At 39.3% G+C, this 11,146-nt stretch overlaps 1 protein-coding gene across 2 annotated transcripts; it reads right to left on the bottom strand.

Annotated features, from left to right (window-relative positions):
- Positions 1 to 374: 374 nt before the first annotated feature.
- Positions 375 to 9,512, bottom strand: zdhhc18a (zinc finger DHHC-type palmitoyltransferase 18a). 2 transcript variants are annotated; one of them, XM_039805506.1, is made up of 10 exons: positions 8,869 to 9,512; positions 8,532 to 8,692; positions 8,103 to 8,252; positions 6,806 to 6,943; positions 6,648 to 6,699; positions 5,353 to 5,455; positions 5,141 to 5,253; positions 4,337 to 4,442; positions 2,995 to 3,065; positions 2,197 to 2,311 (listed from the first exon to the last, which is right to left on the bottom strand). In XM_039805506.1, the coding sequence occupies exons 1-9, from the start codon at positions 9,102 to 9,104 to the stop codon at positions 3,024 to 3,026; spliced, it is 1,101 nt and encodes a 366-aa protein (XP_039661440.1). In that variant the 5' UTR covers positions 9,105 to 9,512; the 3' UTR covers positions 2,197 to 2,311; positions 2,995 to 3,023. The 2 variants fall into 2 exon arrangements, with proteins under 2 accessions (XP_039661439.1, XP_039661440.1); XM_039805505.1 differs by lacking the exon at positions 2,995 to 3,065 and having other exon boundaries at positions 375 to 2,311.
- Positions 9,513 to 11,146: the final 1,634 nt, after the last annotated feature.

Here is an 11,146-nt window from a genome sequence, read left to right as displayed (position 1 = left end):
GGTGAATAATATACTGTACATAGCCAGTACATGGAACTGAAAGTTTGGTTACCCCATCATCTAAATGTAGCTTCATCATGAAGAAATTCAGGTCTGCCAGCTGCTGTCCTCACTGCAGACCCTTTTCATTGCTGGATCGTTGCTTGTCTGATCATCTGTCAACATGCATCTCTTCGTTGTTTCCATGAAGAGGCTGTCAGAATGGATGAAGCCAAACATCACTGGTTGTACTACATTATAGTTTGACACATACATCGGTTTAAAGTCGTTGTAGTTAAAATAAAGGTTTTGCTATGCGATGAGTAAGCTGTTGCATGGTAAGTCTGTTATTTGTGGAAATCCAAAAAGAAAAAAAACAAAAACTAAAATCCCACTTCAACAAAATGTGATCACTTTTTTATTGACCAAATGTTACAGTTCCACTGTTACATCCTACAAAATACAAACAAACTTTGTTCATACAAGCACTGCTTGTAAATGTCTACACAAACCTATGGGTCTCGATGCAGACTGATAGATGAACGACCCACTGACTATGGCAACGTGAATCTTCGCAACTATAACCAACTTCAATGCTCAATTACAAAAAATAAATACAAACATCAAAAGGCCTTTCTTCTAGTGGTTTTCATGTTACTAAATTGTCCTTCGACTGGGCTGTAATCCTCATTCACATGCTGCCCCCTAGTGGCACAAACTACCCCCTGCTATTTACTGTTACTACAGTATACTCCATCACAGATTAAGTGTCATGCTGTAAAAAGAGCAAAAGGTCACAGCCATGAAAATGAGCATGAAGAGACCTCATCAACATTCCTGAAACATTACTCTCGCTGAAACAGTCCATATGTCGAGTCTGTGCTGTAACCACCAACACACTCATGACAGGCAACGTATGGTCGATGTGCCCCGAGGCAAAGAAAAAAACAGATGCTCCCTCGTACTGAAAGCGTCCTAGTAGATTACATTAATAGGAGACAGTGCGTCAGAGAACAATACTGCAACCCAAGTCTTGGTGGGCAACAGCAAATTTGATTTTGTATAACAGTAAATACTTTGTTTTGACATCCAACAAATTAGATGAAGCAACAACGTCGAGTTATTATAAACTATGTGGAGGAGCTATTTCATCATCAGTATCCAGTCATACATGAACAATATCTGAACAAATTCACTCAGTTTTACCTGTTCTAAGTATCATCTTTCAGTGATAGTCTTAGTATCTAAGTGATACACTTCACAAAAAGAAAAGAAGTTTGCCATTTAGCCTAGAAGAGCATCTGATACACAAGACATGCACAACCGATTACAAATTACAGCAAAGACCTCGATATGCAAACATTTAAAAACTGCACCTTCCTTAAACTCTGATTGCTCATTCATCTGAATCCTGTCAAACTGATCCACCTGATGACACTGGATGATGTATGACAGGAAGTGACAGGATATGACATAAGGCCAACTTTTGAGTTGACAACCCTGAAATGGCTCACTATTCAGTGCATGCCAGTTCAGTAAATCTATTTCTGTACTTCCTGCATCCACACTCATATGGTAATTATTCCCAGATTTGAAGACTTGGTTGCATAATATATTAGCAGGAACTTAAACGCTGCGGCTGTGACGCATGGCTTGAGGTTCTGTGGAAGGTGTGGAGGCATGTTCTGGGTGTCTTAGTAAAAAGGTGTTAAAAAAATATCTCTCTTTTGTGCTTCCAAGTATTACTAAGATTTACGTTCATCCTGAAGGACACATACGTGTAGTATAGTAGGACACTGTTGATAAAACTCACAGAACATAAAAAGCCTCCAGGTAACGCTTAATCAACTTATCAGAATGACATCTTGAGATATCAAACAGCAACACACAGCGTGACCACCACTATGAAAAGGTCCTTTGTAGCCAGTGATACGGAGTGGCGTTGAGTGCACTACGACTCCTCCTGTTCTCTTCTGGTTACTGGGTGGACTCAGGGTAGTGGGATGAAGCCCACGTCGGTTGCATCGTCTAAGATCGAGGTGGTGCGGCTCAGCGGCGGGGAGGGAGAAGCCAGGCGGAAGGCTGGGTTGAAGGAGTGCAGCGAGTCTCTCCTTTTGCTGCTCCTGCTGAATGGGGGGCAAGGAGCGGCCACAGGCTGGAGGGCGTGCTGGCCTGAGCAGCCAGCGGAGGGTGAATGTTCCGTGGAAGGTGCTGCCATGCTGGAAACCTCCAGGCCCAGAGGGGTGGTCTTAGGGGTTCCAGGGGGGCACAGGCCATGAGAGTCGAAAGAGTGAACCACCCTCTCCAACACATCCTTGGTGCTCTGCGTGCACTGTGTGGAGAGGAAAAGGGAAAATGAGCCACATCGTCAGTTTGTGTTATGAAAGGCTGAGCTGCAGCACAAACACATATAGAAAATTCTGGCAAAGTGTTTCAAATGATTAGTTAGATCAAGCACAGTGAAAGAGATGATAGTACTGATGGCAGCATTGTCAATGGAGAAGCATGAAAGAAGTGTTAGATGCAGACAGTGCACAGGTAAAGACAGAATTGCTGTGTAGAAGCTGCTTCTTTCCGTTTCTTCTGGCTCTGATAAAAGTGGAAAGGGAGATAAAGTTTATGCAGACTTGCATTTGCTTGCGACACCATGCATGCACAATAACGCCTGACGCACGAGTAAAATAACTCTTATCTAACTACGAGAGGACAAGAGTAAGTCCATTAGCCTTCAAACACAACCTCCATCCCATACCGAGTGAGTGAGCGAATGTTAATAAGATGAAAATGAATGGTAGTGAAGCATGCCCATTCACAAGTGAGGCAGTGCACCAGTCCACACCATCACTACACAATCACAGGATCTGCCCCAACTGTGTTTATGCAAAAAAAAAAGAAAAAGAAATAACTGGTAAGATGACAGCGATTTCAAACCTTAATACAAACTAGGTTATGAAAAAAGACAGTGAATGGCAAGCGAGATGTTGTGATTGGTTTAACGTTCACCCCTACTCTTACCATCAACCGTCTACATGCAGCAGTGCCCTTCAGGCTGTGCAGGACAAAGCAAAATCCTGACAGTTCTCCTCCTAGCAGGGTGGAATGGATATAGTACAACACTGAGTGTCAGATCTTTCATCTAGCAATGACGTTACAGGCATATGAAACAAATGTTCATAATAAAACCCATATGTATCAATACCTACAGAAATAAAAATAAAAAATGAAACACAAAAATAACTTTTCTCAAAACATCTTAAAATCTGCATTCAGCAACATGAAGACTTGAAAAAAAAATAGAATTTTTTTTTTAGAGTGAGATGAAAAAACAAAAAAAAAAAACAAAAAAAAAAAAAAAAAAAAATAATTTTTTTTTACCACAAAAAAAACACTTAAGGTAAATTAAAATAGTCAGTGAAAATAGAAAAAATTAAAGGTTTTAATTAAATTAAAGCAATATAGCTAATAATATATCTAAGACCTTTGATATGCTGACCATATTGAATGACAAATGAATTGTGATAAAGTGCTGATAAATCAAATATGATCTAAAACCATCTGCATGTTATAGTAAAAAGCAGAAACGAAGTCCTTTGTGTAAATACACCTTCACAACAACATACAAGCAAACCCAGTAGTACAGTAACAAAGGAGGTAGATACAGCAACATGTTGAATTGAAAGTGTAAGCAAACATAAATACAAGTCAAATATCACAAAGGTGCAACAATGAACGTATTCACTGTCCCACAGCACATACTGACGCGTGCATGCATGTATGCATGTATGTATGCATGTATGCATGCATGTATGTATGCATATATATATATATATATATATATATATATAAATAAACAAACTTTCTCGCATTTTTAACTACCCAATGATGCCAAACTGTTTTACAAGTGGCTTCCGAGACATTTTGTTCTCAAGCTCAAACAAGTGACACAGCAGTGCAGGCTGCATGGTGATACTCTTCAGTCGTATGAATTGAGCTAGCTTAGTCATTTCTACTGTGGATATTTGTCTTTATATTGCGTGTCAGTTCCAAGCCATCGTAAGCTGAGCCCTAGTAATGTTGTTCAGGTCCAATCAGAGACTGCCCAAAAGTCCATTCACAATTAAACATTACGTATTAAATGCACAACTTTCATAACACTGGGCACAGATTCAAAGTACTACATGTCGGCAACTCTACTTGTGGGAGTGAGGCTGGAAGTCTGGAGGATGAAGGAGTGGACACAGAGTGGAGAAGGCACACAGGGTCAGCCTAACAACAACAACAACAACAACAACAACACCACCACAGGAGCTATGGGACAGTCAGGACTTGGGAGGGACCACACGCTGGTTCATCCTACCATGTGTGCGTCATTCTTGGCTGCGAAGCGAGGCAGCTCCATCTCCGAGGCCGAAGCAGCAGGGATTGCTTCATCAAAAGGCAGGAAACCTCTTCTGTCAATCAGACTAGAGAAGAGAGGATTGTGTTAGGATGCACTAACATGGACTCTACATGTATTGTCACTGTAACGGTCATCAATGTACATGAAGCATTTTCAACAAACAACAAAAAAAAAAACCATTAGAATGCTTTATTTCAAATCATCACTAAATGTATTCATTATTGTATTTTCAGACCTGCAAACTCAGAAGGGCTGAGTTTGTGTTGTTTTTCAGACAACAGCAGCTACAGTCTGGTCTGAGAATCCTCTCCAGTGAAATACAGTCACACTTTTACACCGTTTAGCTGTCAGCATTTTTACCGTGTTTACTTCAGCTGCTAGCTAACGGTAGGCTAACGTTACCTGCTGTCAGGTGTAGTGTTAACTAGGGTCCTGTGCAGCGATGTTTCAGTTGCCTCAGAGAGAAAGCGCAGGCATTTAATTGGCACCTAAATAAGGTACAGAAATCCGCATTGCTATTCGGTCCGGTAGATAACAGATCTACACGATTCAGTTGGATGACATTTTCCCATTCAAAACAGAAAAGTGACTAGTTTGCAGGTATGCATTATAATAATTTTATGAAATATGAATCACATATTTTTTTAATTAGCATTTTGCAAAAATCTCACATACCCCCTGCAGTACTCTAGAGTACCCCTAGGGGTACACGTACCCCATTTGAGAAACACTGGCTTGTGGGATGGGGACATCTTTACTCACCTTGGGGGCATGGGGCCACATAACGTCGCACAGCAGTTGGTTATAATACTGTTGTAACTGTACGGGTTCCCAGAATCCTCTGCACACCTTTTACTTGACCAGGAGCCCTTTATCTGCACAGTGAATACATAAAGTAAGCTGTCAGTTGGTGGATAAAGTCAATTTTAACAATCAAGAACTGAATCATACCATATACGGGCACGAGTACTTACGTCTTCATTTGTTGTGAGGTTGGAGGCTACTAAGTACGTATGGAAGCCTGAGAGGCCCATAATAGACCAGATGGAGAAGAAACAAATCACCAACTCCACCACAGTGCACAAGGAAGAGTCAAGGTATGATAATATCACAATTACAAATAATTATTTAAGACAGATGGCAATTAAAGCTAATGATTAAAAATCGGTCTACAAATCTGTCAAGATAACAGACTGTGGAATGTTTTCTTTCTGCACAAAGCACAACATCTTATGTCTCAATGTCATGCCTTACTAATATAAAACTAGTTATCAATATTGTCAATATTAAGACGTAGCATAGAATCAATTAGTTGCAAATATTTCTATATCAACAAACTTCACATAACACATGGGCGATATTAATATGAATTCTGAAGCCATCGTACCACAAATAACACACAACCGCTTAGAGCTGGGCGATACGGAGAAAATCAAATATCACAATATTTTGGACCAAATACATCAATGTCGATATTGTAGGGTTGACTTTTGGTGCTTTCACAAAAAATGTACACTGAGATTTTAGATAAATAATCATCAATAATGTGGATATAACGACTAAGTGGGTAAAGGCAAATAACAGAACAGCTACAACAGTCTGGTCAATTTAGAACATTACACCACTTAATATGTAGTAAAGTAATGCAGCCTGTAAAACCATGAAAAGACAACACTTGTGTCATATCACCATATCCAAAATTTAAGACAATATCTAGTCTCGTATATGGATAATATAATAATATACTGCCCAGCCCTACAACCACTTCATATCACTGCAGTTCATTTTTCCAATATTAGAATATCAGATGTAAAAGAAAAAAGGAATTACTCAAGTAAGTTACAAGTACCTCTACAATAGTACTGTCTGAATTCAGAAAGACAAAACACACACATACACAGACTCCAATAAGATGATATAATGTCATGCAAATCCTGCACACCTTGAGGATATTAACCCACACCCTGTCTGTGAATAACAAATCAAACCACTTTGTAGTCATGCTGTCTATATTTGTCTAGCCACTAACATCATCTCATGAGAACATGAGGCAGCAAACCCTCTCCTGGAAAGCCATCTGCCTAAAAGTACTGTTTTGCTGGACGCTAACTCTCTGATCCTATTAGACGTGGGTTTAGGCTGAGGAGCAGCAGGAAATGCCTTGTCAACAGTCAACTTGTGTTATTTCTTGACACAAAATAGTAGCAAATTTAAAAAGATCTCATAAACAGGTTGATTGTGTGAACATTTGGGATGTACAAAAGGATATCTGGCAGGGCTCTCTTGAATGGCTTGAACAAGGTTTTTACCTTCTTGAGAACCTGAAAAGAAACAAAAGAAATCTTAAAGTGGTTCTTAATAACATGACAGGAACGTCACACAACTACGGAGAGCATTTGTGTCTTTATACGTTGAGAGAATACTTACGCAGGGTAAGGTGCGTGATGACACAGCCAAATATAAAAGATGTCAGAAAAGACAGAGAGATGATGAAGCTGTAGAAAAAGCGGTAATTGCGTTTGCCCACACAGTTCCCCACCCACGGGCAGTGGTGATCAAATCGTTCTGAGGGTGAAAAAACAGTATACATAAAGATTAGAGAGGCATGTTTATAGTAGTTGTAAAGTATAATAGTAGTAAGGCTTAATACCTAACCTATATTAAATTAATTATAAAACACAATCACTCCTAAACTGGAATTAATATGGCCATTTCATCAAATTAGGTTTGTCCTGTTCCAGTTAAAGAATTGGTTCACAAACACAGGTGTCCACAGGTGTCCATGTGATTATTAAAACAGTTTGTTCTTGCTGTAATCGTTCCTCCTGTTCATACTGGCCCATTAAAAAAAGAAAAGATTCCTTCCTAATGCATTTCTAATGTAAGCGATTGGGGGAAAAAATCCACAGTTCTCGTTCTGTGCAAAAACAGATTCCACAGTATAGCTAATATTACCAGTGAGGCTTCAGGAGTCTGAGTTTGACTAAAAGTGGGCATCTTCCAAAGTTAAAGACCGTAAGTACGAAATTCTCTCTGTGTTATTATCCCTCCACCACAGGCCAGCAAGTAAACACTGTTGGTGGAAACACAAAGATGGAACTTTGTACTAAAACTACTTTAATTTTGTAAGAAACATACTGGGTTTGATTAACCCAGAGTGCTGAAGCATCATACTGGCTTCAGTTTTTTTGCACTGAACGAGGTCTTCGGATTTTGTCAGCATTTGTTCCATTGGAAGCAGGTTAGGAAGTGATCTTTTAAACAACCAACATAGAGAGGAGAAATTATTACAGCAAGCACAAACAATACATATTTACATACATGTGAGGAATGTTTCCAAACAAAAAAAATAAAAAGTGAACCTATCCATTAACAGGACAGACCTTTCAGGCTGCCAAAAGAGGCTCTCTGAAGTCTCAACCTGCAAAGACCAGTTTACTCTGTCTTGCCAAATGATGACCTAATGCTTTTAAGGCCACCCACTTTATGTCTAAGAGGTAAGAGTATGGTTTTCTAGTTGTATCTTTTTGATTTTATTATATTTCAGCATTGTACATTCAAGACACAGATCAGTGGATTAACATTGGAAGGTGCGCTGCATGAAGACAACTAATGGAAACCTGCCAGCCAAGCAGTATGGTATGTTCTTCTTGGCAATGACATTAAGTTGTTAAGTTTAATTAGTGCAGCTGGAATATGTGGTAACTTCCCACCACATCCTTACCCACACAGTTGTCACACAGGCTGCAGTGGGAGGTCCGAGGAGGGCGGAACATTTTACAAGTGAAGCAGTATTTGAGCTTTACCACCTGCTGGTTGATGAGGATCTCCTTGGTTCGCGGAGGGGGGCGATACGTAGAGGATCCTGAGGTATCTTGAAATAGAAATGTACAAGGGGAGAGATGTAATGAGACTTGCACATTTGATCAAAGTAGTTCACCCAATAAGCACTCAAACTGTAGAATAAGGAATAAATAAAAACACAAATAAAGCTATGTCAGGCTTTTGTACTCTTCAGCCATGATACAGTAAGCTGCTTAGGTCTTGGTATGTAGTTCAACAACAAACACATCCTTCAGAGATTCCCCATATGGCAAAGCTCTTTTACCCCATCTGTCCCACAGCAAGTACACAACTCCAGGGTGTGTCTTACCTATCTGCTTCTCTATGTCTGCTGCTTCATCTGGGGTGGCCCTAGGTAAGATGCCTGGGTCTGTAAAGCTGGTTCTCAGCAGGGAGAGGAGCACAAACACACAAAGCACCCCACCAATCACAGGTATAAAGACGGTCAGATGCTCTACCAGGAATGGGCAACTGTAAAAGAAAACGATACGTTTGTTCCAGTCTGACCTGTATTTAAAAACACTTTAATCCCTAAATATGTTGTCACAAAACACTGTATAATACAAGAAACAATTGTGCACATCAGAAAAGACATTTCATGTAGCATTCAGTTTTCACTGGAAAGAAGGCCATTTCTAGTTACTCACTCGAATGCAAAGAAAAGGCCACACGTGACAACAATAAGGCCCAGTGTCAGAGGAAGGACACCGCTCTGTCTGGCCAGGATGATCCGTCCATCGCAGAAAAACCTGTTCTTTCCTGGGAACACTTCCCATTTCCTCCGCGACCGCTGCACTTTCTTCTCGGTGTGGTTCTGTGCGGACGAGGGCGACACCGACAGCGCCCGCGGGTCAATCTGCTGGTACTCGCAGTTCTTCATCATGTAAACAGTATCGACGCTGTTCGGAGGTAGCTAAAGGCACACACAAAACACTCCTTTCTCGCAGCGTTTTCGAGAGACTGTACTCTCAAGAAGCAGTCATTGTACGTTGATATTTAGCCTGTTCGGTTAGCGTTCAGCTGCACATCCTGAAAGCTAGCTAACGCTAGCTAGCTAGCGAACCAGCAAAGGCATTCTTCTCTTTAGCACTGTTTTACGAGCTGAATCAGTTCCCGAGTAGACTCAAGGTTAACTACCATCTTTGGTAGCTAGTTAAATTAAAGCCATTCATAAATATTAGTACTCCTTTTGTTATATTAATAGCCTATTATCAAATATCCGACACCAACGGACGAGCATCGGCTCAAGCTCCTTGCGGCAGTAACGTTAGCTACACATTTCCTTTTTTTTGTTGCCGTCAGCCAATGTACGTCACGAGGTGGATGTTGACGTATGCTGCCTAACAGCAAGCCGTTTTAACCTCTTTATATCTATGTTTTAACACTTAATCGAACCACACTTATATCTGTAATCACAATTTAGATATCCATAATAGCACTGTTCTTAGTCAAAATGATATTCTCACTAGTCGGAATTAAATATATTCACAATACAAATCTTACTGTAGTAATTGTATTTCAAGATAGGCTATCTATAACTTTGATTGTATAAGTCAAAACAAAATGTTAAATAGGCCTATTTTAAATCCTTAAAAAGTGCAAGTTTTAACATGTAATAGCTAGACTGGATATGTAGGCTATTGCAGAAACCCCTAATTATATTTTTCCTAGTTGTCAAAAAGAACATTTCAGATACCCACAATAACATTATTCCTATCCAGAATCAATATATCTGCAATAGAATTCAATTACTCCAATTTCAGATATATACAGTCCAATTGTTACTAGTCCTAATTTTAATTCCAGATATCCATATTTCAGATATGTATTAAGTGGAATTTTGACTAGGATAAATATAGTTGTAGATATCTTGAAATACATTTTCTACTAGTAAGAATTGCAGATACCTCTAGTGATACTATAATTTTGACTATAGGAGAAATGCTATTATGGATAAGGACGCCTTTTTATGTTCTATCTACCCAGATATCCACAATACGTTTATGGATCTCTGCAATTGCATTGCTTCTGGTCCTAATTATAATTGTAGATATCTGAAATTGCTTTTTTACTATTCATAAAGCCAATTTTGGATATCCATAATTACATTTGTTGGGTGCTAGTCAAGATGTGTTTTAGATATTTAAATACTCTTGTCATCTTTTTTCATAACTGTAAAGTGAGATCTACAGTCTGAACGTTTGTGTCTCTGCATGGATTAATTCTCCAGAGCCTTTAATAAGCCCAACTTTCTACCAAGCAACCATTAGCTGCTGAGACTGCCCTTGTTATCATGCTGAGTGCTTTCTGGACCTGTGATAATTAACAGGCGATATTCTCACTGTTTGACTCCAAGGCCAGTGTTCTGTGTTCATAGCGGTGACATTATTCAGTGTGTTTCCAACATTGTTCTGCTAAGAAGACTAGTTGATTGAGTTGTTTGTCATAGCACAATCTAATTAATTAGACTATGTGTAATGGATGTGCAATTATAGCCACTACTTAGGCTCTTATTTTTTTTTTAGCCTATGACCCAGGGATAATTGTTAATATTCAAAACATTTTATACAGGCCAAACGATATCATGCTATAAAATCTTAAATGTATTGCATTGTTCCCCAGAGAAACACCCTGAGTGGTAACTATTCCAGTTATTTTTTCTTTGTCATTGACGAATACACATATTGTATCAGTTTTTGTCAAAACTCTTGCTTTGACTACATGGAAACTGCAAATCACAGAGGGCTTCAGTTAAATTTTGTGTTTTTTGGATGAGGTTAGATGGTGCACTCAATAGTTTTAAGAGTAACAGCAACCTCTAGTGGTTTTAAAGATATGTCTGCAAGCATCAGAGATAACTTGAGTCTGTGCAGTAAAACAAACCATGAAGGAAGATAACAAAAACAGTTTACATACATACACGTG

Source organism: Perca fluviatilis, chromosome 7 (genome assembly GCF_010015445.1).
Source record: "Perca fluviatilis chromosome 7, GENO_Pfluv_1.0, whole genome shotgun sequence".
Lineage (NCBI taxonomy): Eukaryota > Metazoa > Chordata > Actinopteri > Perciformes > Percidae > Perca > Perca fluviatilis.
This window is presented reverse-complemented; position numbering and strand designations above follow the sequence as displayed.

Excerpts from the sequence above, each read along its gene's own strand:
- zdhhc18a (XM_039805505.1), bottom strand. The coding sequence starts at position 9,104 with ATGATGAAGAACTGCGAGTACCAGCAGATTGACCCGCGGGCGCTGTCG. Across the intron at positions 6,700-6,805 it reads CATCACGCACCTTACCCTGC|GTTCTCAAGAAGGTAAAAAC; the intron begins GTAAGTATTCTC and ends GTTTCTTTTCAG. Across the intron at positions 5,254-5,352 it reads ACCTCACAACAAATGAAGAC|ATAAAGGGCTCCTGGTCAAG; the intron begins GTAAGTACTCGT and ends TTCACTGTGCAG.